The sequence below is a fragment of the Temnothorax americanus genome, unplaced genomic scaffold (assembly GCF_048541705.1).
Source record: "Temnothorax americanus isolate GAGA-0224 unplaced genomic scaffold, ASM4854170v1 Scaffold57, whole genome shotgun sequence".
NCBI lineage: Eukaryota > Metazoa > Arthropoda > Insecta > Hymenoptera > Formicidae > Temnothorax > Temnothorax americanus.
Window position 1 is genome coordinate 10,360 of NW_027509721.1, and position 27,997 is coordinate 38,356.

The 27,997-nt window shown below is 38.4% G+C and overlaps 5 protein-coding genes across 8 annotated transcripts; 3 read left to right on the top strand and 2 right to left on the bottom strand.

The window, feature by feature from the left end:
- Positions 1–799: 799 nt before the first annotated feature.
- LOC143904752 (uncharacterized) lies at positions 800–4,477 on the bottom strand. Of its 2 annotated transcripts, XM_077419651.1 has the most exons (8): positions 4,352–4,477; positions 4,166–4,230; positions 3,937–4,063; positions 3,774–3,866; positions 2,146–2,352; positions 1,906–2,077; positions 1,732–1,829; positions 800–1,197 (listed from the first exon to the last, which is right to left on the bottom strand). In XM_077419651.1, exons 2-8 carry the CDS (start codon positions 4,178–4,180, stop codon positions 929–931), a joined length of 981 nt encoding a protein of 326 aa, XP_077275777.1. In that variant the 5' UTR covers positions 4,181–4,230; positions 4,352–4,477; the 3' UTR covers positions 800–928. The 2 variants fall into 2 exon arrangements, with proteins under 2 accessions (XP_077275777.1, XP_077275776.1); XM_077419650.1 differs by having other exon boundaries at positions 4,166–4,457.
- Positions 4,478–4,691: 214 nt separating this feature from the next.
- Positions 4,692–10,553, top strand: Mtrnapol (mitochondrial RNA polymerase). The gene is made up of 9 exons (XM_077419643.1): positions 4,692–4,999; positions 5,380–5,496; positions 5,617–5,819; positions 5,987–6,192; positions 6,270–6,655; positions 7,156–9,535; positions 9,745–9,916; positions 10,006–10,109; positions 10,251–10,553. Exons 1-9 carry the CDS (start codon positions 4,867–4,869, stop codon positions 10,360–10,362), a joined length of 3,813 nt encoding a protein of 1,270 aa, XP_077275769.1. The 5' UTR covers positions 4,692–4,866; the 3' UTR covers positions 10,363–10,553.
- On the top strand, positions 10,240–22,729 carry LOC143904753 (uncharacterized). 2 transcript variants are annotated; one of them, XR_013259032.1, is made up of 5 exons: positions 10,240–10,249; positions 18,861–18,945; positions 19,187–20,735; positions 20,869–20,970; positions 22,226–22,729. XR_013259032.1 is itself a non-coding variant. In XM_077419652.1 (3 exons), exons 2-3 carry the CDS (start codon positions 18,876–18,878, stop codon positions 19,723–19,725), a joined length of 609 nt encoding a protein of 202 aa, XP_077275778.1. In that variant the 5' UTR covers positions 10,240–10,249; positions 18,861–18,875; the 3' UTR covers positions 19,726–20,833. The 2 variants fall into 2 exon arrangements, 1 of the variants encoding a protein (XP_077275778.1); XM_077419652.1 differs by lacking the exons at positions 20,869–20,970; positions 22,226–22,729 and having other exon boundaries at positions 19,187–20,833.
- LOC143904754 (uncharacterized) lies at positions 16,428–18,825 on the bottom strand. Its single transcript, XM_077419653.1, has 2 exons — positions 18,290–18,825; positions 16,428–18,188 (listed from the first exon to the last, which is right to left on the bottom strand). Exons 1-2 carry the CDS (start codon positions 18,654–18,656, stop codon positions 17,977–17,979), a joined length of 579 nt encoding a protein of 192 aa, XP_077275779.1. The 5' UTR covers positions 18,657–18,825; the 3' UTR covers positions 16,428–17,976.
- Positions 22,410–27,994, top strand: LOC143904748 (tetratricopeptide repeat protein 21B). 2 transcript variants are annotated; one of them, XM_077419641.1, is made up of 10 exons: positions 22,410–22,726; positions 22,795–23,992; positions 24,117–24,371; positions 24,496–25,217; positions 25,352–25,668; positions 25,869–26,203; positions 26,373–26,580; positions 26,654–26,967; positions 27,117–27,510; positions 27,616–27,994. In XM_077419641.1, exons 2-10 carry the CDS (start codon positions 22,841–22,843, stop codon positions 27,852–27,854), a joined length of 3,936 nt encoding a protein of 1,311 aa, XP_077275767.1. In that variant the 5' UTR covers positions 22,410–22,726; positions 22,795–22,840; the 3' UTR covers positions 27,855–27,994. The 2 variants fall into 2 exon arrangements, with proteins under 2 accessions (XP_077275767.1, XP_077275768.1); XM_077419642.1 differs by having other exon boundaries at positions 22,800–23,992.
- The last annotated feature ends 3 nt before the right edge of the window (positions 27,995–27,997 follow it).

Below are 27,997 nucleotides of genomic sequence, written 5' to 3' on the forward strand. Positions count from 1 at the left end.
TCACGTTAGTCGAAATAGGTGCCTATGGCCGTCGCAGTGATGGCGGAATTTTTAGAGATTCCATAATGGGCCAAAAATTCAACGAGAGACAAATGAGTTTACCGAAACCAGAACGGCTGACAGACGATGGAATGCCTTTGCCGTATGTTCTTGTCGGTGACGAAGCATTTCAACTAAGTAATTACTTACTTCGGCCGTATCCTGGCAGAGGAGGTCTTAGCCAAGATCGGAGTATTTTTAACTATCGTCTCAGCCGTGCTCGAAGAACTATTGAAAATGCCTTCGGAATATTGGTCAGTCAGTGGAGAATTCTTAAAAGACCCATCAATGCTACTGTTGATAACACAATTAACATGATTAAGGCCATTATATGTCTCCATAATTGGCTTCGAAAGCGTGACGATACAAATGAATATATTTCACCAAATACGGGTGATCAATATGGTTCTAACGATTTAATTTCTGCATCTTGGAGACAAGAAGTAGGGGATTCGGCACTCCAAGATGTTAGTATTTACGGTAACCATAACAGTAGCCGATCTGCCATAGCTATTAGGGAAGAATTTTCTAATTTTTTCAATGGAGAAGGAGCTGTTCCCTGGCAATATAATCGTAACTAAAACCAAACTAAAACCCTTTAATTTGAGCGATGATGGAATAGCTTAGTACATTTTATGTAGGATTAATACTTTATTTTTAATACACTCTCTGTTCGGTTATGTAAATATTCTGCTGTAAATAAATTTGAAGCACCCGTTGCAGTTTCATTATAGGTAAAGGATTAAATAAAAATCACAACTGAATTTGGCACTTGTATTGCACGCTTCAATGTCATATTAATATATTAAACTATTACATTTTTATATGTAATGTATAAACTATATTTTAAACAAAAATATGTTTTTATTGCATTTCCTCGATATTCGTTTTATTGCGTTTCCTTATTCATCACTCGAGTGTGAACCATTTGTACGATGTCCAAAAGTGTTTCCATCCGCCTCGCGTACGGTAGTCGACGCAATTGAAGTCCTGCTGCATGCAACATGGCGTCAACTTCATCCGATGGAGGGGGCGCTGGTAAAACGACATTTGACTCCTCTCTAGACAAGGCATCTGCGATTCTATTTATTGCGCTTGCAGATTCTTCATCTGTGACTGTGTTTCTGCGAGATCTTCTATTATGGGAGTCTGCTGAAGCTGTAACATAATCATCATTGCCATTATTATCACTATTGCTATTATTATCATTATTATTATTATTATTATTATTCTGTTTACTCTAAGAAAAAGAAAGAAATTGAAGGATATTGGTATTTGACCTTAAGAAAATTGATGAAACATTTTAAGGAGGTTCGAGTTTTCAGAATATGTGTTTTTACGCTGGAAAGTTCTGTGATAGCTGGCTACATTTTTGTACGCTAATACAGCATCATAAAAGATATGTATATATAAAATTGCTAAGAAAATTTAGATTTTCAGGGGATTGAGATTTGTAAAAAACTTATTTTTCACGCAAACTTTATAAAAAAAGCGTGCAAATTAGAAACTTGCCATTGCTTTCTCATCAGTTCAAATCAATTTCGTTCTCAAAGCTTCCTCCAGGAGGAAACAAAAATTAAAAGATCCTCTTGCTCAGAGAGGTTTTTTATGATCGAAATAAAATAATGATGCAACGTGCAAGTTTCTAATTTGCACGATTTTTATATTGAAATATCTATGAATTTCCCATACTTGATATTGTGGTGCTAATGTCATCTCTGTCGTCATCATTTGGTGTAGTTGTATGATCAGCTTCTTCTTGCAAATCCTGACTCACATTTGTGTGGGTTCTACCAAAAAAATTGTAATAATAATAATTATTACTATAAAACCAACACTAATAAGATTTAAAGAAAGAAGTATTACGGTCGTAACAGGCAAGAATCGCGCAGAAATTCCATCGTATCGTAATATTTCCACTTCTCCTTGATGTCAGGTCTTGCGGAACCGCTGGCATGCTGCTCAGTTTGAACAAATTTTCGAAATGTGTCTCGCAAGCTTTTAAATTTTTTTTGAGCTTCTGTTCCATCTAGTTTGCCTTTAACGGTAAATTACAATCAAAACGAGGCTCAAATCACTTATGTGAAGAGACATATTATTCCTCACCATTCAGTTCTACGGAGACTTCATTCCAGAGACGCCGTACAGTCTCTCGATTTCTTTTCTCCAACGGTGATGAGATATCCCATAAAGGAGTCCGTTTCTGCACTTCCAGGATGAGAAGTTCCACTTCTACATCGGTCAGTTTTTTGTTTCGGGCAGTTTTCGCGATGGGTACTCCAGTCGATTTTTTGGAGAGTCTGACCGGTTCAGCTGCAAAATGACGAATTACAAGGATTTGTCATTCTCAAAAAATTTTCTAATAAGTGTCTGGTTGTGCGGCAACCGCACGAATAACTATATATTAATGTCCGAATATAAAGTCCGTAAATATTGACTAAATTTAAGGGGATTTTGCCAGGACAGTGATCTCTGCAATGAGACGGGATAAGACAGAAAGGCATGGTAAGTGGCAGGGTAAGTGGAAACCACTCTCCCCTCGTACGATCCTGACTGGGACCGTTTTTACTAGCGCGATACATTGCACGGGGCAGAAAGTTAATTAGGCAGGTAGCCCGGTTAAATTAGAGCCCATTGATAATGAAACCGAGGTAATGAATCGGCTCGGCTTGTCTATCCCGCAAGCCTTCATCTCGACTTACAACCCTCTTGCTTGAACGGCAGATCTCTCATTTGGGCATTGTATGTTCGTGTATCTATTCTAATCCATAAATATTATCGTCATTTGATTTTAGAAACCGTGTGTGTCAGACTGTGTCAACATGATAAACTACGAAGTTCTTAATAAGTTCTTAATCACAGTTCACTTTGTGCATAAAATATAAAAATATAAATTTTAACGATTCAGTATTAAATAATAAAATGTTTAGTACGAAAATATACCTTTATGTAGTATTCAGGAATTTTAATGTTTTACATTTTAAACTTTACATTGGTAATAAGTTTTGAATAACTTATACATTAAATATTAATGTGTAATAAAATGTTAAAATTTCTTATTACTGTACAAAATCACATTAATTTTACTGGTATTTTTTTAAATATTATATATTAAAAATGTGAATTCTGGAAATTTATCCACAAAATATTAATTTGCAATAAAACATTAAAATTTCTAATTATTGTATAAAATTACGTTAACTTATTGACATTTATCATTTTCTATTGAACCATACCGTTGAATTAATGTTTAGCATTTATATTCTTATTTTTTATTTGCGAAATTTTTTTTAAAATATAATTTTATCGTAATCATTGGCAAACGTCCAATTACTTTCGTAAGACTTGATTTGATAGTAAAAGCAACATGGGAGAAAACAAAATACAGTAATATTATTATTTCAATCTTGAATTGACAGAATAAATTCGCGGCAAAGCCGAAAAAAATTGTTTGATCAGGTCCCCGCATTGTTTGCGGGGATAACTGGATGTGCTAAAAACGCCGGCAAATACGTAAAAATATGTGGACAATAAAAAGAACGGAGGGACGATAGATCTTTTCTTGCCTGCCAGGACATTAATATATTAATGTCCGTAAATATATTGACTAAATTAAAGAGGATTTTGCCGAACGAAAAACGGACGTTTATTCACATGCGTTGCCGGATAAGCGGACACAGCCAAAAGTTTTAGCAAAATTATATTCTAAAATTCGTGACATGTTGTTTACTTACGGATATTCGGACTTAAATTCTCCTGATTATCCATAACGATTGCCTCTTTGTTGCCTGGCATCATACTCCGCCTGACGATACTTTTTCCATCATCTGTAAAATTAATTTTTGTTGTTCATTTGCCTAATTAACTTTAAAATAAAAACAATTATACATCACATACCTAGCATGGGGTAAAAGTAGTGATTCTGGTCAATGTAAAGCCTGGTGTAACCCTCTAGACAGGGATGGCCTGGAATCTTCTCGCAAATTTCTTCGCACAAACCACAAGTATACACAACACGAATTTGCTAAATATACGTAAAAAAAATGTCATTAATTATTCTATTTTTTCTGTAAAAAAAAAACATATTTGGAGGTTAGATTAATACCATTATAATTTTTATATTTACCTCTTGGGAATCCATCTTGCTCTTTATTATAATAGATATTTAAAATAATACCGAAATCAATGTGACTGCGTAACAAACAGGCCTTTTATTACGTTTACGCGAGCGTTACTTCTTTAGTAATACGATAATTCCTTCACGCGTAAACAGGATTTTCCTTCGCGTAAACGGGATTTTGTAGTAACTTACAATAATTTCTTCCGCGTAAACGAGTGAATTATCGCAAGTTACTACAGAAATAATGCTCGCGTAAACGTAGTATTTGTTTAAAAATTCAGAGGGACGCGAAATATAACCTAACCTAACCACTGGATTGAAAGCACGCCACCTACTAGTCCTCAGCCGCAGACGCCACGAAAAAAACCCCTTTGAGCGTCGAGCGTCAAAGCTAAACACAGTTTAGCTTTTTCACTCGACGCGGAAATTAAAAAATCTATCACGTGACCAGATTTGACGCTCGAATCCAGCGTCGAGCGTCATCGTGAAATCGCACCTTCATGCGCAGAAGTGCAAAGAGTGTGAGTAAGATGATCGTCCTGCTCCGTCCTCCGTTCTCCTCTGTTCTCTAAGTTCTCTTCTGCTATGTACTGACCTCGTTATTATGGTGGCTCGCGCGATGAGGTTAGCGCAATTGGCGCGTCTCGCCGATATTAACGTTGACGTCCTCGACAATTGATGACTCGCGTCGCGCGGCCATCGTAAGGATGTTCAACTTCCTGAAGACGCGGGCCGCCTCGATGCAGAATGCGCGTATTATGTCAACACGCTCAGCCGTCCAAACTTACCGGGCGCAACCATGCTCGTTCTGCAATTTCCATCATTTGACCCCGCCTCGCGGTAAGTGTTCGAGACGATCTTTACGAATAATTGCGAGTAACATATTTACTACGTTTACGCGAGCGTTACTTCTGTAGTAACTTACGATATATCACTCGTTTACGCGGAGTAAATTATCAGTTACTACAAAATCCCGTTTACGCGAGAAATTATCGTAAGTTACTACAAAAGTAACGCTCGCATAAACTTAGTAGTAGTAATACATTAACAAGAGCTTTAATCAATTTTTCTTGGTTAGATGTTTATGTATGTATATATATTTATAGCTCAAAATATTTCAGACATAAATAAACCTTGTCATAAAGATTGAATGGGATACTGAGGGATTGTATCTGGTTTTCTACCTGAACTTTGTAATAATTTATTTTGTATACTTTCAGCAATGAGATGTACAGTGATACGCTGTTATGCAACAACTGATACAGTAGAACTACAAGCCACTTTGCAAAAGAAGAAAGTTAAACGTCGCTCGAAGAAATACGCAGAATTGTTGGAAGGTATGCCAGTGTAGAGAACAAAGTACACAAAAAGTGACATGTATCTATTTAATAATGAAGAAGTGAGCACAATTAATAAATAATAAGTAACTGACCATCTTTTATCGTTACTGATACTAGTCACTGATCAGACGACTAGTAACAGAAAAGCAGCGATCCGCAAATTGAGCTCTGCTCAGGTGTCTCTCTTGGTTGGTCAGCCTAATATTACGCTAGACAAGCTGCACAAGATTTCTAATTTTCATCTTAAGAAGGAGACGATTACGACACAAACAAAGGATTCCAATGAAAAAACTGGGCTTGAGAAGGATTTGACTTGTATGGTAAATAGATTAAGTTTTATGATGATGTATCTCTAAGAACAAAATTGGAATTAAATTATGTAAGAATGATTTCTGAGTAGAGGTAGTCAGATATATTAATGTCGGAGAATATAATTTAAACATAATGATGGTCGAATCACCTGCAGAAATTGATGTATCAATTTTAGGACGGCAAGGTAGACAATACGGATTGCGCCATACTTAAGGAATCTGAGCAATTAGACGAGCAATTAGACGCATCTGCAGTCGTAGAGAATTTGAAAGAATCTGGAACAAATGATCACACTATGTTAATTAAGAATTCTTCCTTCTTGAATATGCTGCAGCAAGATGACAAAAATGAGGCCAAAGATACAAATCAGGATGGCATGCTGTAAGTACGATTAATTGGATAATTTGTAGGAGAGAGATTCCTTATCTTATATCATGTGCACAATTCGTTTTTTTCAGTATGCAGACACCGAAATACAACGTGACTTCAAATTCATATGCTACAATTCCCTTTACGAATGAGGCAGATCAATCCGAGAAGCGTCTTTCCGATCACAATCTGATTTCTCAATTATTAGCGCATATGGACGTTTATGTACAAATCAACATGCCGCATAAGGCCTTCAAGTTACTGATGTTGAACAAAAGCTATCTCAAGCATAGCAAAGTCTTTGCTGCCGCTCTGTATAATGTGCTTCTGAATACCCATGTCTCTAATGCGCATGTAGAGAAGGCATTCGAGATCTACAGAATAATGAAGGTGGATTCTATCAAGCCAAACTACCAAACGTACGCTTTCATGTTCGAGATAATCGGAAGAATAAGAAACCAAGAGAAACGAGCAGGTAAATGGGGATTATCAATATGGCTTTAAAAAATAATATACACACACACATAGGGCGAGAAAAAAGTAGCAAATCTCAAATTAAAAAAAAATGTTAGGACTTGCAAATGTATGAAAAACTAAGCATTTTTTTTTAAGAAATTGTTTAGGTAAAATTTTCTAAGAAGGAAATGTAATGCACGCAATGCATTTTTTACATAGTCGGATTTTTTATTTAGTTAACATCATTGATAATGTTTTTTCAATAAATTCAGAATATCTTTCTTAAATAATTTGTGATTTTTCTTATTTTATATATAATGATATATTTGATATATAATGATATTTTCGATATATAATGATATATTGTAATATTTCTAAATTCTACACACATGTGCAGAGATCGTATAGATAATGAAAGATCTTGATAAGAAGATTTAAAGCATAGATATTTTTTGGGATCTTACAATAATTTTATAATTGTTACAATTTGAGTTGATTGTTACAATCTTCTCCTTACAGAGAGTGCAGCAGAAGTGATGGCAGACATGAGCCGCGATGGCGTCTCTTTTGATGAAGTAATGAACGTGCAAATGAACGCGACGCAACGTAATACTGTTCTTCAGTGTATTAGATTATTAGATTCGCAATACCGTATACAGCACGAAGACATAGACACCGCGTACAGCTGCAATCTACTGAAGAATCTGACGATGAACAATGATTATCAGAGCCCGGCGAAGGGAGTAGTGACCATGAACGAACTGCGGGAAATGATGCGTACGCAGATTGACTTAGAGAATCAGTGTAAGGTGCCGGTAAAGAGTGTCGCATTGTTCACTGGAAATCCTAATGTTAGACAGCAAGCTATCAAACGGATCACGGAATGGGAGGAAACTTGGAAGTCGACTGTAACCGAGGCTTTCGAGAGAAACTTGACTTATCTGAAGCAGAAGGAAACAAAGATGAAGACCGATCTAAAGATTTTGTATCCATTTCTACAAGTGTTACCCAAGGAGGAGTATGTCAATGCCATTTTGAGCGAAATCGACCATTTGACCAAATTCTCCGAGGGATACAGCTGTACTATGACGTATCTATACCTAACGCTAGGAATGCATATTTACAAGAGGTACGAGTTTCATCGAAAGCTGAAGGGTGGTATCGTAGAGAATTCCATTCAAACCTATAAGAAATATTTGGAGTGGTACATGCAGGAGGATCCTATTGAAAGGAGTAGCAACGGGCGTATGAAGTGGCAACAACTCGTCCAGGAGGCCAAAAAGTCTGGTATTTGTTGCGAAATGACAGTGCCAGAGTGGTCTCATAACACTATGATAAATGTTGGCAAGTTTTTATACAATATCATCGTGAACGATGTGAAGATACCACACGTGTCTAAGCCTGGCGCACCCGAACGACAGATACCCGCGTTCTACCTGCTCTTCAGGCTCCATTCCAACAAGTTCTTGATGGAGGAAATTAAGCCTCACCCTTACTTACACAGGTTCTACAAAGACTCGCATCCGGAGATTCTGTCCTTCGACACAATTTTCTTGCCGACATGCTCTCCGCCGCGTCCTTGGGTCGACGTAAACACCGGTGGTTATCTGCTCTCCAAGGTGCCGTTTGTTCGCGATCCTTATATGAAACCGTCGCGTCTTTTGAAAAGCACGTCGACGAAGCAGCTTTATCCAGCGTTCGACTGCTTGAATCAACTCGGTTCGATCCCGTGGAGGATCAATGTGCCCGTATTGGATATCTTGATTCAGATTTTCAGAGAGGGCGGCTCGAAGGAGTTGAACGTACCTCAACCCTCCACGGTAGTCCCACCTTCGTCGGAGGTGATCGCGAACGAAACAGGGAAGAATGCTAGAGAGATTGCAAAGCTGCTGCTTCAACTCAAGCGCACGAGAAATGAAATGCACGCGCTATGGTGTGACTGCCTCTACAAATTGTCTATCGCCGATCACTTTAAGGACAAGGTATTCTGGATGCCGCATAATCTGGACTTCAGGGGTAGGGCATATCCGGTGCCGCCTCATTTGACCCATCTCAGTTCGGACCTAGGTCGCTCGATCCTCATGTTCGCCCAGGGTAAGCCCTTGGGCCCTAAGGGTCTGGACTGGTTGAAGATTCACGCGATAAACATGACTGGTTTGAAGAAGAGGGAGCCGATGCACAAACGGCTAGAGTTCGCGAATGAGATACTGGACCTGATCGTGGACAGTGCGAGGAAACCCCTGACGGGAGAAATGTGGTGGACCAAGGCCGACGAACCGTGGCAGACTCTGGCGGCGTGCAAAGAGATAGATAACGCTCTGCAATCTCCGAACGTGGAGGAGTATGTTTGCCGGCTTCCCGTTCACCAAGACGGTAGCTGCAACGGTTTGCAGCATTATGCCGCGCTCGGGAGAGATGAGATAGGAGCGAAGAGTGTGAACTTGTATCCTTCGGACAGGCCGCAGGACGTGTACAGTGTCGTCGCTGGTATGGTTGATGAGTACAGGAAGATCGACGCGGACGCCGGCAACGAAATAGCGAAGGCTCTGGAAGGACACGTCAGTAGGAAGGTCATGAAACAGACTGTGATGACCACGGTGTACGGCGTGACGAAGTTCGGCGCTAGACTACAGATCGCCAGACAGCTCAGCGATTTGAAAGATTTTGATCAGAAGTACGTTTGGAGCGGCAGCATGTACCTGGTTGAAAAGACGTTTATGTCCCTCCAGAGCATGTTTGAGAGCGCGAAGGAAATACAGAATTGGTTTACGGATTGCTCTCGCGTTGTCACGATCAGGTGCAACCAATACATGCAGTGGGTGACGCCATTAGGTCTTCCGGTCATACAGCCCTATTCCAAGCACAATAAGGCAATTAATCCGAAAGTCAAGGTTTTCAGGTGAGCGCACTAACGCTCGTGTTTACACGCTTCGTTATATTTTCATATTTCTCATTGTTCCTTCTATATGATCAAATTTGGAAAACGCAAGAATTCTTGTTTCTAAATATCAGCTAATTCTTGGACCTTTTCGGAACTATCTCTTGTATTTACTTTTATATCATATCTATTTTTAAATAAAATTTATGCGATACAAATACCATTTACAGGAAGTTGGACACTGTGAAGCAAAAGAATGCCTTTGCGCCGAATTTCATTCACTCGTTGGACTCTTGCCACATGATGTTAACGAGCTTGTACTCCGAACAGATGGGGATCACGTTTATGTCAGTGCACGATTGTTTCTGGACGCATCCGTGCACGGTGGATATTATGAACAGAGTAAGAATTTATCATGGAGATACATAAGTATGTACTGCTGTAAATATTTCCGGATGAAACCTCAACGCGCAATGTCTCTTGCTTTTCAGATCTGTCGGGAGCAATTTATCGCGCTCCACAGCGAACCCATTCTCGAAGATTTGTCCGAGTTTTTCTGTAAGAAATACGTAAAGCACTTCACGAGCGATGGGCGGTAAGTTCGTTGCGTATCTTTTAAAGCTTTGAACATTGAAAAATTTATTGGTTGGAAATCCAAAATCGCGAATTGCAAAACAAGAAGCAAGGTGAGATGTCGTTGATGCGTTTTGTTAAGATCGTTTAATTGAAATTTTAGGCCTCTGAAGCTGAGGAACAATGATGTCTCGTTAGAGGTCTTCAAGAAAGTGCCGCAGAAGGGTAACTTCGATATCAACACAATCCTATCGTCTCAATATTTCTTTAGTTGAAACGTAGCTGTATTTATTGCAAGAAAATGTACCATACGTAAATGTGTAAACTACTGTAAAGTTTTAACATATGAATTGGCTCTAATGTGCGTTGCATAAACAGCCAGACATAATGTTAAGATATGTAAAATAACTCCTAGGACAATATGTAAATAGTTCGCTAGGACAATACATTTTTAAAACTTCAAAAATGCTTTATATATACAAAACACCTCTACTTCGCACGTTTTATGCTCGATTCAAAATGAGATTAAAAAAAGGTTTGATAACTGTTGACTGGTATTAAAAATCTGATTTTATATTCAATTTTTATTTAAATGCAGTTGTATTTGTAGCAAAATGGGAACGTATTGCTTTCATCTGATAATGCACAATTTAATTTTATTTAACTTGGTACTAGTATTAAGGAAAAGTATATGTATATAAGCAATATTTTTAAAGGCCGTCCTGCTTGTACCGAACGTCATTGCAATTAAATGCGTTTTGGACTTTGCATTTTCTTAGTTATAAATTAAATATTGGTTCTTATCTTAAGTTTTAACTAACATCCGTTAGAAACAGGTCAACCTATAGAGGCCCGCCTCTCCGTCAATTCCGATTGACGGTCCTCTTTTCTTTAGAATGTTTAATTTTATCATTTAGGTATTTCATTTTCTTTACAATTTGTTTTACAATATGTACATACAACATTATAAAGAGTTACACATTACAAAATTGAAAATATAATATACAATATACAATAATATACAACAAAATTTCATACAATATTTCTTATGATAAAATTATACATGTAAAATTCGGTACAATAAAACGAACTTATTACAATGTAAAACATGTGACTATTGTAATATTTCTTATTATTGAAGAACTAGTCCAAAGTTTATTTTACCTTATTTCTAATTTACGCGAGTAATCACAACCAAAAAAATCGTTACTTCTTACTTAAGTATAGAATATGTGAATACCAACACTTTGTTACGGCTCAACGCTCTATTTTTCTTCGATTGAAAAGTTATTAACTTTACTAAATACGTTCAACTAAATACTATTTTTTAAATTGAAATATTTAAGTATTTAAATTAAATATGATATATTAAATCTCTAATATATGATGTAATTTGATTTAAATACTTGAATATTTTAATTTAAAAAATGGTAATTAGTTGAACGCATTTAGTTTTTTTTTTTTTTACGTGGAGAAATCTACTACCAGCCATGCGACCGATAGCCCCCTCTTGTGGGAGGGGGAAGACCCCATCGCCTCCGTGAAAGGCGAAGGCTAAAGGTGAAATTTCATGGGCAGTGAAAAGCAGCAGCAGATCGTACTGATTGGCTACAAAATAGAGAAGTTCTAGATACTCGAGAACTTCTCTATTTTGTAGCCAATCAGTACGATCTGCTGCTGCTTTTCACTGCCCATGAAATTTCACCTTTAGGGTGCCATTACATGGAGCGCGGAAACGCGGAAACGCGGAAGCGCGGAACAGAATAGTAACTAGATTCCGCGTTTCCGCGAGTTGAGTCCCGCACGTTTGAACGGAAAAGCGGAATCCGCTATTATCGTGTATGTATGTATAGCTGCGTTTCGATATTCACTGCCAGTACTTAACGCAGCCTATGTATGTACCCTGGCTTGCATATAAGATATACTTCATAATAACCATCAACATGATGTTTGATGATTAAACAGCTCCGAAATTTGATGGAGTATACTGTATCCGCGTTGACAACGGATTTTGACGCGTTCGTTCCGCGAGTTTGTTTCTCCTTATATTACATGGAGCACAATTTGCGCGGAAAAGCGGAACAGTATAGTGACAAATAGACATTTGTATTCATTTCTTAAAATTGTGTTCACTTAATTCATTGCAATTTTTATTAATATGCTTATCTTTTCAGCTTATCTATTGAATACAAGCCTTTTAATCAATAAATACCGTTAAAAATTAATATTTTATAATTCTCCGTTCCGCTTTTCCGCTCAAAATATGCTCCATGTAATATAAGGCATTCAAAACAGACGGAACGGATCGACGGAAATCTAGTAAATTTTGTCTTCCGCGCTTCCGCGTTTCCGCGTTTCCGCGCTCCATGTAATGGCACCCTTAGGGTGCCATTACATGGAGCGCGGAAACGCGGAAACGCGGAAGCGCGGAAGACAAAATTTACTAGATTTCCGTCGATCCGTTCCGTCTGTTTTGAATGCCTTAATATTACATGGAGCATATTTTGAGCGGAAAAGCGGAACGGAGAATTATAAAATATTAATTTTTAACGGTATTTATTGATTAAAAGGCTTGTATTCAATAGATAAGCTGAAAAGATAAGCATATTAATAAAAATTGCAATGAATTACGTGAACACAATTTTAAGAAATGAATACAAATGTCTATTTGTCACTATACTGTTCCGCTTTTCCGCGCAAATTGTGCTCCATGTAATATAAAAAGAAACAAACTCGCGGAACGAACGCGTCAAAATCCGTTGTCAACGCGGATACAGTATACTCCATCAAATTTCGGAGCTGTTTAATCACATTGAAAAAAAAAGCTTTTACACATACTCTTCGATTACTTTATTATTTAATAAAAGTGGCAGTATAATATTATAGATCCAAACATCATGTTGATGGTTATTATGAAGTATATCTTATATGCAAGCCAGGGTACATGTACATAGGCTGCGTTGGTAGTTGTATCGCGACAGTATTAGTCAAAAATAATGGTCACACTGCAATACGATAATGTACGGAAAACTCTACTTATCTGTGTAAAACTTTTGACTGAGCTTGTACTGTTTTTACTGTTTTCACTCGCGTCAGTAATGTCATCGAGATTCTCGCGACGCTCGCGTTAGTATGCTATCGAGGTTATTTTGAATAAATAGAAGAAATAGAAGCGGAAATATCTGTTGAACATCATACAAAGGAAGATTAATGAAAAAAAAAGTATTAAAGAAAAGACATAAAGCTTTAGCGGCAATGTCTGAACTACATATATATCTAATCTTCATATGCGCAGTGTTGCAAGATTTTTAAGGCTATTCTACAATTGCGTAAGCGTAAGGTTGTAGGAGTAGGAGTAGTAGTAGTCGTGAATGTTGTACAACGGTTCAGTCTACAATAAAGTAACGATACGTTGTAAACTTGATTACAGCAACCAATCAGCTCGTGGAAAGTAAGGCACTTCCGATACTCGTCCAGCACAAACTTTTCATTTGTTGATCTTTGTGTGAAATGCATCGTTTTTTCCATAATAATTCGTTGCTTCTCACCAGCCCAATCAATTCTCTACACGATAATAAGTTTAAAAAAGTTTCATCTTCCTCGTACTGAGCACTTTCCTCGTATTCCATGATGAACACGTACCAAAAACACTACAATAGAAAAAAAGAATACTTTCGGATGCCGAGAAAGAATGTTATAACTTGACTCTTGAGATCTTTATAGCGGTCTTCGGTTCGGGATCACGTGTATTTACTGTTTCGACAAAAACAATTATGGCAGCGCGCGGCGTGATGACGCGTAACAGCACTCTGATTGGTTGGCTCTTACGTTCACATCTGGCGTAGTCGTGAAAGATGAAGTTCAACCATCTTCCACAACACGCTTTACAACCGCAGTACCGCTCTACAACCACGCCGTACAACACTCATATGCCCGATCTACAATAGCTGTAGTAAGCTGTAGTAAGTCTCAAGATGTAAGAAATTGACCAATCACAGTCGATTATTCTCCTCACATTCGCTTGTAATTGGTCAATTTCTTACAGCTTGAGACTTACTACAGCTATTGTAGATCGGGCATTACAACCACTTACGACCACGCTTACGCAATTGTAGAATAGCTTTTACAGGTTAGCTGTCGTATGCGTCCACCGCTATGAGAAATTGTGTACTTTGTGTAACAATTGCTTCAAAACTAAATAGATAAGGGTCTTGTACTTTTGTAAGAATATTTTTACAAGTCTCTTTTGTCATCTCTTTGTTTTTCATTAAAATCCTATGAGTAGTTTGATCGCTACAATTACAAACGTAATATAGGAAGCCGTTTTTGTCCTACAATAGATGTAAAAAGTGCTAAGTTTGATTTCCATTATTTCAACTTTGGTATAGTCAAGCTTTTTCTACTTGCACCTTGCACGTGTGTGTGTAGAGCGTGTTTACATTAATATGCTGTTCAAATTTTAAAAGATTCCTATGAAAATGGGTTTTGTGACACAACTACCTTAACGCAGCCATACATACATACACGATAATAGCGGATTCCGCTTTTCCGTTCAAACGTGCGCCACGTGCGGGACTCAACTCGCGGAAACGCGGAATCTAGTTACTATTCTGTTCCGCGCTTCCGCGTTTCCGCGTTTCCGCGTTTCCGCGCTCCATGTAATGGCACCCTAAAGGTGAAATTTCATGGGCAGTGAAAAGCAGCAGCAGATCGTACTGATTGGCTACAAAATAGAGAAGTTCTCGAGTATCTAGAACTTCTCTAAAGGGGGTTGTCGTGAAATATAAAAATATTGTCGATTTCTCTAAACTTCGCGTATGTATTAATAAACCTTACATACATTACGTCTCCAAATTTGAGATAGACAATCCATATTCGTTTTCGAGATATTCATTGTGGAAGTTGCGCTTTTTAACATGGGCTTTTATGGAAAGGTCGCCGCGAGAGCCACATTTTCGCTTATAACATCTCCACCAAAACTGTCATTGTTTTGAAAAACTAATATGTTATTAATGATATTCAATAATATCGAATAGCAGAAACTCGTATAGAGCAATCCATATTCGTTGTTGAGATATTATAAGTAAAAGTACGTTATCATGATGCCTGAAAAATGCGCAAAGAGAAGCGCTGTGGTGACGTGGCAACGTTGGCGGCCCAGCAGACATCGCGCGTAAATCACACTATACTCTTTGAGTATAGTGTGTACCGACGAAATATATTTTTTTTTGTTTGTCAATAACATTATGAATTGACGAATTCCGGATTTTGCTGGCTACATAAATGAAAATTGAGGAGATTTATGCAATAGAAATCTTTTTGTTGAATTGATTTATAGTAACATTAGGTTATTACGAGTATTAACGAATAATTCGAATAAAATATGAGTGCATGAAAAGATGAGGATATCAAATAAATATACCAGAGTAGTTTTACAATAAATAATATATTAATATTTTTATTTATGAACATTTAAAAACATTTAAAAATATTATTTATAAACATTTAACATATTTTTAAACAACCAATTATTTTCGTCAGAACTTTTTTATTCTTAGTTACTAGAGGCTTACGGCTACTATCACATTTGGAAAGAAACTTGATTACTTCATCTTCTCCTTCATTTGAAAATTTTGATTTTAAATTTTGGAATGTTATCCCTGCGACAGCTATTTTTTAATTATATCACGAGAAACGATGTTTTTAAAAGGAGCCAATTCCAATACTTTATGATTGATAATTTTGTTGATTTTGTTTTCTTCGATTGCTTTCTCAAACTTCTTTTCAAAAATGAATAAGTCTGTTTCTTTGGAAGTAACCTTTACAAGTTGTTGTAATACACGAACGTCAAATAAAGCTTCATGGAAAAATCCAGGACTCTGAGTTTCAAGCAGATCTTGTGCTAAATTGATTAATTTAAAGGCACCTGGGCCTTTACGGAATGGATACACTGTTTTAAACAATTTTAACGTATCTGAAAACCCAGTTACAATTTGAAACCTGTCTTGGATTTTACAGTTTGTAATTGCATTTAGTAATCGAGGAACATCAAAACGAGCATTGTGCGCAACAAGCAAACAAGATGGAGATACAATATTTATAAACTCTGAGAACGCGAGTAATGCATTTTCAAGCGTAACGGCATCAACTTTTTTATTCTTGAAATATAAATCTCCATTTTTATTATGTAAAGAATTGATTTTGGTTACATGAATAGGAATCGCTTGACTAGGTAAAATGTATACATTAAATTCAAAAGCTTCGGATATTGCTGCTATTTGTAATATATCACTTTCTATTTCAAAGCCTGCTGTTTCTAAATCAAAATAAATTATTTTAGTCGTATTATTTGTACTTCTATCATCAACCTTTTCTTCAATGCTTATTTTTTCGCTCGTCATCTCTATCCCACAGTTAGTCTTATATGTAATACCTTCTCTTCTTTCTTTTTTCTTTCGTAAATTTTGTCTGTTTGCTGCTAACTGAATACGCCTCAATTTCGACTCTCTCGTAACTTTTCTAGATGACTTTATTATTCTAAGTTTATCACTTCTTAGGCAATATGCTGATGTATATTTACCTGCTTGTAAACCTAATAATTGTGTAACCCTTATTATTCCTTGATCACCTTCATTTTTACTTAAAACAGCACTAGCGACTCTAAAATCCGCAGACTGCGATTTACTGTAACATCTCATCTTTGGTGCTTTACAAGCTATCATGCTATTTAGGCTTTCATTTGCCTGACTGGATGCGACAACGCTAAATTTTGCAGCATTATTTGCATATTTTTCGAATAATTCTCGAAGACTTAAATATAAACTTTCATCTTTCAATACAATAGTTTGCTGTGTGTTATCGTCACATCGCTTACACCACTCGCCACAATTCTCGTGACTATTATATACATGATCCGGGATGTTTCTTATTGCAGAAGCAAGGTCTGCAGTTCGTCCTTTTTGTTGAGCAATCGCGTACGTGAAACATTTTTTTAAATGATTTATAACACCACTTTTTTTAATTCTTTGAAGGAATTCGATAGTGTGTACAATTCACTTACAAAATTTTTAACTAAATGATTTTTATCGGCCAATTTATGAATGACTTTGCCACTTTCTTTTCGTATTGCGGCAATCGTACTACTATCTTCGTCACCGATCAAAACTCCAACATTTAAATTATTTTCTTGAAGAATTTTACTTCGATTGATCAATTGCGCTCCGGCGTCCGCTTCCATCGCTTTTGCACTGCCTTCAAAATTCTCTCGACAATCGTGGTCATCTTTCGAATGTCCTATATCACATTTGTAACACTTGCGATTTCGTGTTGTATAATCTAAAACTTTATGACTTAAAAATCCAATTATTGCTGCATAACCATTCAGACTGTCATAACTGCGACCGTTGCCTCTTTTACTCCAGCCCATGTCGTACGAAACTATGATGTTTACAATACTACTGCATGCTTGGTCAAATTCAGGACTTCTTTGATTAGAGGATTGAAGAATCGTTAGGTAAGGATAAAGATCGCGAACAATGTCGGCTGGTCTATAAATAAAATAAAAACCGTATTTGAATTATGGCTATATATTAAGGAAAAAAATCATGTTTATTTTTTTAAATCTAAGTAATGTTTGTTTTTATTTTTTAATGACAAGTAAAATACATAAATTCAATTAAATATAAAATATAAAGGTTTATCCCAGCTAAATATCAATCCATTATTGATGTATTATAAATTAAGCAATAATATACAATTCAATATACAATTGAAAAGTTAAATCGCAGCTACAATTCAGTATAAATATATAATTCAATTAACCAAAAGAATATTCAAAAATGTGCATATAAAATTTACAAATATTCTCATACAAAAAAAAATGATAATTCTTACAAATTATCACAAAGCTCTTGAGTGTTCTTTATCACAAGGTGCCTTTCTTCTAACGCTGCTTTTTGGCAACTTTCTACAGCTGCTTTTTCGATGGCTAATCCGACTTTTCTTTCATATCTTTTGAACATATCCATTGTTATGACTGGAATATTGAGGCATGCAAGAATTTTGTTCAAACCAGTACATCCAAGACCAGAATGCATCGCACCTACAAACAAATTTTTTTATTTATAGTGATAACATAAAATATTATTAAATAAAACAGAAAAATTTGTTATAATTAATTGCAAGCAAAAACTCATATCTTACCAAGGACAGCTTGAAGATTCACATTTGTGTAACAGTGGCCATCTAAGTCAACTTTCTTACCAGTGTTAACCTCATTTTGAATTCCACATTTATGGCACTTAATATGAAGTATTGAGAAAAGTCCTTTGCGCACTTCATTATTTATATTATCTAAACTCAAAACTTCTTTGCAAGCACAGCAGTGTAGTGCTTGGCCCATACTTTTAAGGTTAACAATATGATTCCCCTCATCATCGCTTTCTTGCCTGGTACTTTTATTGGTTTTGCTTTTTCTGGCTGCTACGCTATTTTCTACAGCTTTTTTCACTCGTTCAGCCTTTTTCTTTGAAACGAACCTTCCACGTTTTGAACGCGGTTTTCCAGACATTTTTTCTAAACGTCAATTTACGCAGCGTTGCCAAATCCGAAATTTTTTACACGCGTGCGCGGAGAGAGTACATGGACAGGCCACGTCTATGTGTGCGTGTACAGTTGCTCTAGAAAATCCAGTCTTTAAAGTGGAGAAGGGGAATACGCGGAGAACCGTAAGCGCGCGTTTATACTTTTTGCTGATATTTCAGCACGACAACCCCCTTAAAACTCCACGATGGTCCTCAGTCCTCACGGTGCCTTGCCACAGTTTGCCTTGACTGAGGAAGCCTCGGGAAACGCTATGGGTAAAGTACTATATCTCAATGTACTATACTCAGATTTATTTATCGCAACAAACTAACAGCCGCTTTATTAATCTTTTGTCAAAATCCGCGATTTTCTGAGTCTTTCGAATCCCCCTCTGTATTCGTCCCACTGTCCGTCTTCAAAGATTTCCTTTCAAGGCATAATAAAGCTTTAATTTTTTTGCCTTCTCTGACCTGATCCCATCACGATCTTCCTTAATATCGCCACTTTGATTTTCAGGTTATAAGTCCAACTCGGAAGTTCCATATCTTCTGAAGTATTTGGTGTCACCCATGGCTCCGGTTGATCTCACGGTCAATCATGTTGATCACCAAGCTAATCATTCACACCCGGTTAACGTCAACCCCTACCATCCGCTGCAACTATCGATATTTTCTACGGATACGTCTATAACGCAGAATTCGTGCAACCGGAGTCCGCAGACCGGAAAGGGGTACAAGTGTCCCTGTTGCGACAAAGATCTGTCCCACAAATACACTCTGGTTCGCCATCTCAAGACCGTCTGTGGCAAGGTGCGCTACACCAACGGCAAGTGGGAGTGTAAGGGCTGCAACAGGACGTACGAATCTCAGGGAAGCCTGTCGCGTCATTGCAGATACGAATGCCGTGTGAATCCCCAGTTTCGCTGCGTCTTCTGCAAGAGACTGTTCACCCAAAAATGCAGCCTGAGCAGGCATGAGAGAAAGCACCAGAAAGATATAAACGTCTATGTTGAACTCGGTTCTTATCCAAGTAGATCAACATTTGTTTCGGAATAAACAACAATCCCTGCGAAGCACTGCGAAGCGCGATTGCGCGAAAAGGTGTTGTGGCGCTGCTACGTTTATTCTTGCCAAGAAATCCGCATGTCGACCGAAAGAGTGTAAGGCGACAAGGTGTAATCAAAGACACAAGCATAAGCATCAGTGGTTACTGTCGCTTTGGAAAGTCTTTTTTCTATAAAAAACAATTCTCGAGGGAAATAAAAGTGAGAGCTTAAATCGAGAGATAAATCATCGCTTAAAACGAGATTAAATCATTGTTTAAAAAATATATTAGGTGAAAGAGATCGGGTGAAAAAAGTACTGCTTCAGAATAAGCAATATAGTTCCTTGAGGAAAAAAGAACAAAATAAGCTTTAAAAACGATTAGGAATTGAATTTTTTGCGGTTGAAGAAGGTGATATCTCTGGATAGTTTTAGAATACGAAGAATTCTTTGTGAAGAAAGTTTTATTCTAATAAGCGTCCCATGTCAATAAGAGGATTTTCTCAAATTATTGCGTTTGGACGATCTCGAGCGTGTTAGTTTATAAGGAAAGACGATAAGATTCGCTTTCAAATTTAAAAAAAAAAAGGTGTTTTCCTTGGCTGTAGAATAATTATTATTCTCTGTGTATGTTACCTTATGCATTGTGGTCCATTGTGGTCAATGTTGACCACTTATCTTTATCGTATCCAATCTTCTTTCTTCGGGCCAGATCGGACTTACCTTTGTCGCTCCTGGCCATATACAATCTGGTCGTATTTCGACCAGATTAATAGGAAGGAAAAAAATACCTTCCATCGTTGGATCATTATCATGCGACCAATAGATAACATTACGTTCGGTTCGGATTATAAGCAAGCATCGATTGTATTGAAAAATGCACACCGAGAAGTTAATTTACAAAAAACTATCAATTTATCAAGAGACACGGTAGTGTCTCGCGCCAAGTACACGCGAAGCGAGACCGCAACGTGACTCTTTTAAGTAAGACCGAGGAACTCCCGAGATTTTTACCTGCACAAGTAAATGTATTAAAATATAATTCTATTATAAAACTGTCGTACAGTATCAGCTTTGTCGCCAAAATTTATGTACTGTAATAAATGTGTCTGTATGTTTATTTATCTATTTATATGTATGACACCTATTTTTCAGGAATTGGAGGAGTATTGCCATGCTTGCCATGCTGAGGAGTCACGATTACGCGGCACGAAATACACGAGTCACGAAAATAAGAAATATTCATGAACGAGCGTTGTATGTGTTGTATCACAGCGTGCTATTAATATTTGAATCACTTATACTTGAATCACGATATACGATTTCATGTTAATTGTCACTCGGCACCCTCTTATTTCCGCTCTTCGAAAAGAATCGCGGGGGATAATCGCATTACAATTCCGGCACACCACGTTCAAAACACGACACGATTCGAGATGTGCCGCGTAAATAAATGAATGGTCTAGATTAACGATGTAATTTGCTCGTTCACGCAATTCGTTAACGTTTACAAATGTTTCAAATTGATTTGTATGTGTTCCTAATCTAACTTTGTAGAAAATTAACATTAAATTGTATCGTTTGTAAAAATTTCGTTGCGATCGTTCTTGCAGCGCGGTGATTGCGCGTACCATAAAAAAATGATAAACCGTCGCCGTTGTCGTCAAGATACTTAAAAATTATAAAACATTCTCTGTTGCTTGTTCCCCAAATATTATTCGTTTTACTTACAAAATTTTCTATAAAGGCCTATATTATCTCGTATTCGCGCGGATTTTTAAATTGATAGAATCGAGATACATATCTTTTATTTGAAATAATAACCCAGACAGCACGTACAAATAAAGCGGGACATAAGACGTCTAAAAGACATCTTATTTAGACATTTTTTTAAATGTCTTACGAAAAAATGGTTAAAAGACTTCTTATGTCTCGATTTTGGACATTTGTGCTGTCTGAGAAGTGTGAAAGTGAAATAAGGATCGAGAGAAAAAGTGAGAGAGGGAGAGAGGGCTATTTTAGATATATTTAACATATAATATATAAATAGATATATATATAAAATAAGTTAATATTTATCGATACATAATATATATATATGTATAAGATATAAATATTAAACTGCGATCCTCAACCAATTACAATCGAGAAATATATTTATATCTTACATGTATCGCGATAAATATTAACTTATTTTATATATTATATATATATATATATATATATATATATATATATATAAATATAAATATAAATATTTAATAGCCCTCTCTCTCTCCCTCTCTCACTTTTTCTCTTTTCAACAATAATGCCGAAATCATCATTTTGGTGCGCGTCTGTGCTGCATCTGCAAACTGCAAATGTATACATCATATACTGTGGCTGCATTCCGATATTCACTGTCAGCAACTTTCAGTACTGAAAATCTATAGTATACGTGACGTAAAATATAGATTTGCAGTACTGACAGTGAATATCGGAATGTGCAGCCTATATTATATTACATTTGCAGATGTAGCACGGACGCGCACCAAAATGATGTTTTATCGATAGTGCCGGCTAAATGAACGTGGCTACGTAGTACCAATTTCAAAAATGGATGTACTGGCGGTAGTGTACATACAGGATACAGGATACAGGAGCTTTCGACACTCGACAGTCTCTGAGAACAGTGAGAACATAGTCCCACTGGTCCCACATGGCCGCAGGGGGAAGTGATCCGCGCAGTTCCTTGGGCCTAACAAACCCACGGCATTAACCCGAGTTCCCGACACCGCGGACATACACGCACAACTACACATACTCGCGTCAGTGCAATTGAAAAAAGACACGCCTCACGGCTCATACTTGCGTCAGTGCAATTGAAAATAGACACGCTTCACGGCTCAAGTTCGACAAGTGGTTCGTCCTGGCCGTTTTTGGAGCAGTATTGCTTGAAGGCCAATCACAGAAGAAGAAGAAGAAGAACACAGTCCTACGAAACGAAAAGGAAGACCGGGATGGCCTCTCTCAGGTTTCTCTCTGGTCTTATTCTTCAATTGTAAAATTTAGGATATTTTATTTATACATATTTTATTTCAGGATAGATTACAAAACTCAATAGACCAGATATAAGACAGAGATAAGAATGGATGAAACGGAGCACATAGCTTTGATCGAGTGGTACTGTCGACAGCACTATTATAATGGCATGCTAGCTCATGTTAAGCAGGCGCGCGACGTTTATCCGAACAGCGAGCGACTGAGGCTCCTGCTCTGTATGGCGTATATTCTTGTTGGCAAGAGCCACGAGGCCATCAAGGAGAGTTCCAGCTTGCTGAACTATGCGGATGTCACACTGCCAGCATTGCTCGTGCAAAACGTTGCTCTGGTTGATGGCGATGTGGAAAGGAGCACCGTGACCCAGATAGAGAACAGGATCCGAGACGAGCGCAGAAAAGCATCCTGTATCGCATTGTGTTTAGCAGCGTCCGTGTTACTCCTTTCTCGTCGAGCGGACAAGGCGAAGGAGTATGTGGATAGAGCGTGCAAATTGAAGCCCACAAATATCAATGTATTACTCGTTAAGGGATGGCTGGAGCTCAGTTTGAGATCAGGCACAGATGCTCCGGAGGCAGGGAACTCCTTTAATTTGGTTTTGAAGGAAGAGCCGAGGAATCTGAGCGCGTTATTAGGCTCCGCAGAGATAAAACAACACGCCGGGGACTATCCAGGAGCCATCATGATACTGAACTCCTTGATCGTGCGCTATCCCAAGCAATCGTTTTCATTGATAGAAAAAATGAAGTGCTTACTGGCGGCGAAAGATTGGGAACAAGTGCTGGAGTTGGTGAATCGTGTGCTCTCGATCGAGTCGAACAACTTAGACGCCATCAAGGCGAGCTCGGTGGTGGCTTTGTGCAGAGACGGCAATTCCAGTGAAGGTTTACCGCAATTACAGCTGTTTCTGCGTAACTTGCTGCTTGCTGAACCGAAGAACGTGTTCTTGCTGATTGAAAACTTGCGACTGTTTTCCAGTATCGCGTTCCAGGACCATGGGATTTTGTTGGAGTTGGCGCGGACAGCCGAGAAGATGCTGCAAGCAACATCGTCGAGCAGCACAGAGCTAATGACAGAACTGGGTGACTTGTATGTCGCGCTGGGCAATGTCAAGGACGCTGAGCGCTGGTACAAGAACACCATCCGCGCGGATCCATCCTCTTTCGCGGCTCTGTTGGGACTAGCACGCTGCCAGTTGATGCAGGGGTCTGCGGAGGATCTGGAGCAAGCACGGCAACAAGTAAATGAATGAATACACTAAAAAAATGCATATATACTTTTTTAGAGAATAATCTCTAGATGTGTCGGTTGACGTAATTGATTGAGTATATAGTACAGAAGTTTATCTTGCGTACATTCCATAGGTGGAGATCATGATGGAGATACAGCCACACTCGACAAACGTGCAGCTGCTGTTCATGTCCGCAAAGATCACTTCTAACGAAAATAGCGTTAAGGCACTCGGTTACCTGGATGGGGCGGCGAATGTCTTGTTGAAGAGCTGCGAGGGTCTTTCTTATGGCTACGAGTATCTTAGCGAGCTTAAACCGGATTTATGTCTTGAAATTGCGAAGCAACGACTGATGTATTCTTTGAACAAGTCCCCGATGAGTGACGAGGTAACTATCGTCTTTAAAGAAATCAATAAAAGCGAATATACTTTACTAATTTTATTTATTATTATTACTGGATTGTGAGCAAAAAATTGTATTAACCTTGTTTAATTCTGTTCTGCTTTTTAAGGTAGGTAGCGCAATAGAGAAGGAACCGAGCGTCCGCTTGTTAGAACAGCTTGTGGAAGCTTGTCCGGGTTCCAGCGCAGCTTTATTGCTGCTCAGTAAGGCCAGAATGCAAAGCGGCGACTATGAGGGCGCATTAGTTTTGCTCAGGAGATTGTTAGACTCGGTTGAACCGTCCAATGCACAGGCTCACCTCACAATGGCTCAGATTCTGGCGTATCAGGGCATGTATCAGCTAGCCTCGCAGAGCCTGGAAGTTGGCCTGAGCTACAACTTCAAGATCCGAGACGAGCCAGTCTATCATCTAATCGTCGGCATGGTGCAACGAGAGGCCGGCGATCTGCAGAACTGCGTTAAGAGCTGCCAGACAGCCATGTCGCTGGCAGGATTGACTGGCAGCGCCAACAGAAAATCCGATATGACCACATCGGACCGAGCGACGTTGTATCTGGAACTAATTGCGGCGTACAGTAAGGCAAGACGGTTTGCGGAGGCACTGGCGCTTGTCGACGAGGCGAAAGCAAATCTTGCCGGCACCGCTGAACTTGGAAGAATCACCATCGGTACTGCTGAGATTTATTTGGACATAGGAGAACTGGAGAACGCCGTCAGCTGCTTACGAAATATTCGTCCAGGACAACCGTATTACTTACAGGCACACACTAGATTGGCTGAGATCAATTTGAACTATAGGAAAGACCGTCAGGCATTCGCGAAGTGTTTCAGGTACAAAGAATTTAATCTTCATTATCTATTTGACATTATTTTGTTAACTAGTTTTTAAATTTATTGAACATGTTATGTATATGGGACCTAGGATGAAATATTATTATTAAATATCGCCGACATTTGCCTTTCAGAGAATTGGTGGAACATTGTCCTGGACCGAGAACGTACAGCATGCTGGGTAACGCTTACATGTCTATACAAGAGCCTGAGAGAGCAATAGAGGCGTACGAGCGAGCGCTTTCGCAGAATCCGATCAACAAGGTGGAAATTGCAAACAAAATGGGTAAAGCACTCGTCAAAGCACATCAATATGCAAAGGCGATCAGTTATTACAAGGATATAGTGAAACAGGACAATTGCGCTGCCTTAAAATTAGATCTGGCCAAATTGTATATGAAGATGAAACAGTATGACAAGGCGGAAGCCACTTTGGTGCAAGAGCTGCAAGGTAATTTTGCCCATTAAAATTAATATTATTATTTTATGTAAAATTAATATTTTATATGAAATGAATATCTACTATATATACAAAATTAATAATATTTATAATAATGCTAAATATATTGACCAATCATCTGCCTATATTTTTAGTCATAATAATATACTATATTAAATTCATATCTATTTTTTTATTTTTCTTATATTTAGATAAGAGAGGCGAGTCCGATATTCTGAGTTTGGAGATGCGAGGACAAGAATTGCTGTTACTCGCCAAGGTGCGCGAGAAATCGGGCAACATCAGGGGCGCGTTAGCGACTTTAAAGGAAGCCAAGGAGAATCAACACAGGTACATCCAACGTCTCGCTGTTTCGCCGGACGTCGCGGATCAGAGACACATGCTAGCGAATATCTGTCTGACAATGGCTGATTACGCGTCGACTTTACGCAATTATGACGAAGCCATTATATATTATAAGGAGGCATTGGCTCACAAGCCAACAGACGTAAATGCCCTACTTTCCTTGGCGAAGCTGTATATGCAGGTGAATAATATATACGGAATCATTAAATTTTTAAATCCCGAGACTAAAAATCTTGATTTTTAATGGAAATATTAATAGAAAAATCAATGGAATAAAAGTTTCGCGTCGATTTATTAAATGATTACCGAGATTTTCCATACTAATATAAATCTGAATATGTATTTATCAGATAAACAATTTAGACCGGTGCGCGCAGAATTGTTCCATCTTGTTGAACGCCGATCCCAACAACGAGGCTGCATCCGTGATGATGGCGGATCTCGCGTTTCGGAAGGTAGATTTCGAGACTGCGGCATTCCACTTTCGACAGTTGTTGATACGCCAACCCACCTATTGGACTGCCCTAGCGAGATTGATAGAAGTGTCGCGTAGAACAGGTTTTGCATTTGTCAATTTTTTCACTCTCGTTTGAGATATTTTGATAAGGAATTGATGTAATTTGTGTCGTAGGTGCTATGGACGATCTCGACGAATGGTTGCAACGCGCGCAGGTCGCGATGGGTAGCGGCAACGTCGAAGCTGGCTTCTACTACTGCGCCGGATTGCTGGATTGGCGGACGGGCAAATTGAACTCCGCTCTTCGCAATTTCAACTTTGCACGACGCGATCCGGAATGGGGCCAACAGGCGATCTACAATATGATCGAAATCTGTCTGGATCCGGACGACGACACCACTCTATCGAACGAGGCCTTCAACGACGAGGACGCCGAATATCAGGATTCGAGGACGATGGCTTTGAGGACGGCTTATCGACTGCTTCAGGTACATTTAATATCAATGTCGTCTTGCAAATCGATTTGATTCAACTTTTTTCTTGTTTGTATCCACCAAAAGCATAAGAAATTTTTATTAAAATATTTTTGATAAGTCTAATTATAGTAATTATTTAAATAAAATATATATTATTGTAGGAATTGAATCCCAAGGGCAGCCCTCACGAGGAATTAACCCATAAGCTGCTCAGCAACTTTTTCTTATTGGCCACCAAGCAGAAGTCTAACATCGAGAAAGCCCTGCAGGACTGTACTGCGTTGGCTAATCAGGAGACTTTGAGGGATCATGTAGGACCCGCTCTCGGCATGGCCACCGCACACATCTTGCTAAAGCAAACGCCGCGCGCTCGGAATCACTTGAAGCGCGTTAGCAAGAATGTTTGGACGTTTGAGGACGCTGAATACTTGGAGCGTTGCTGGTTGTTGCTGGCAGACATCTACGTGCAATCCAGCAAGTACGAGTTGGCGAACGAGTTGCTGAAACGAGTGCTGCAGCACAACGCTACCTGCGTGCGGGCTCACGAGCTATCGGGTTAGATTACAATTTAAAATTACAGACTAATTAATACATAAAAAATCGCATTTTAATTTTAATTGCAGAATTCTATTGCAAATTATTGTTTATCTTGACTTTTAGGTTACATCGCCGAGAAGGATCAGAATTATCGCGACGCAGCGGCGAGATACGCTCAGGCCTGGAAATACGGCGGCAAAACAAAGCTGTCGGTCGGCTACAAGCTGGGTTACTGTTGCCTGAAGGCGAAAGCCTACGCTGACGCGATCGAAGCATGTAACGAAGTGCTGAAGCAGAGTACGGATTATCCGAGGATCAGGAAAGATATCTTGGAGAAGTGTATCAATAATCTTCGCACATGAAACATCCGAATTTGTTCAGCTTGAACTTGTATATCGATTGTTTACTTGTTACTACACATTGTACACACATCCGTCCTGTTTCACTATTGATGTAGATATGTAATAGTTTAGAGTGAATAAATATTTAGATAACTACTTAATCA

Bases quoted from the DNA above. Each gene is read 5' to 3' on its own strand.
- LOC143904748 (XM_077419641.1), top strand. From the start codon at position 22,841: ATGGATGAAACGGAGCACATAGCTTTGATCGAGTGGTACTGTCGACAG. The intron at 26,968-27,116 runs GTACATTTAATA...ATATTATTGTAG, and splicing joins CGGCTTATCGACTGCTTCAG to GAATTGAATCCCAAGGGCAG. The intron at 27,511-27,615 runs GTTAGATTACAA...CTTGACTTTTAG, and splicing joins GCGGGCTCACGAGCTATCGG to GTTACATCGCCGAGAAGGAT.
- LOC143904753 (XM_077419652.1), top strand. From the start codon at position 18,876: ATGGTCCTCAGTCCTCACGGTGCCTTGCCACAGTTTGCCTTGACTGAG. The intron at 18,946-19,186 runs GTAAAGTACTAT...TTTGATTTTCAG, and splicing joins AGCCTCGGGAAACGCTATGG to GTTATAAGTCCAACTCGGAA.
- LOC143904754 (XM_077419653.1), bottom strand. From the start codon at position 18,656: ATGTCTGGAAAACCGCGTTCAAAACGTGGAAGGTTCGTTTCAAAGAAA. The intron at 18,189-18,289 runs GTAAGATATGAG...ATTTGTTTGTAG, and splicing joins GAATCTTCAAGCTGTCCTTG to GTGCGATGCATTCTGGTCTT.
- LOC143904752 (XM_077419651.1), bottom strand. The intron at 2,078-2,145 runs GTGAGGAATAAT...TTACCGTTAAAG, and splicing joins AGTCTCCGTAGAACTGAATG to GCAAACTAGATGGAACAGAA. The intron at 1,830-1,905 runs GTAATACTTCTT...TTTTTTTGGTAG, and splicing joins GATTCTTGCCTGTTACGACC to AACCCACACAAATGTGAGTC.
- Mtrnapol (XM_077419643.1), top strand. From the start codon at position 4,867: ATGTTCAACTTCCTGAAGACGCGGGCCGCCTCGATGCAGAATGCGCGT. The intron at 5,000-5,379 runs GTAAGTGTTCGA...GTATACTTTCAG, and splicing joins TCATTTGACCCCGCCTCGCG to CAATGAGATGTACAGTGATA. The intron at 10,110-10,250 runs GTAAGTTCGTTG...TTGAAATTTTAG, and splicing joins CACTTCACGAGCGATGGGCG to GCCTCTGAAGCTGAGGAACA.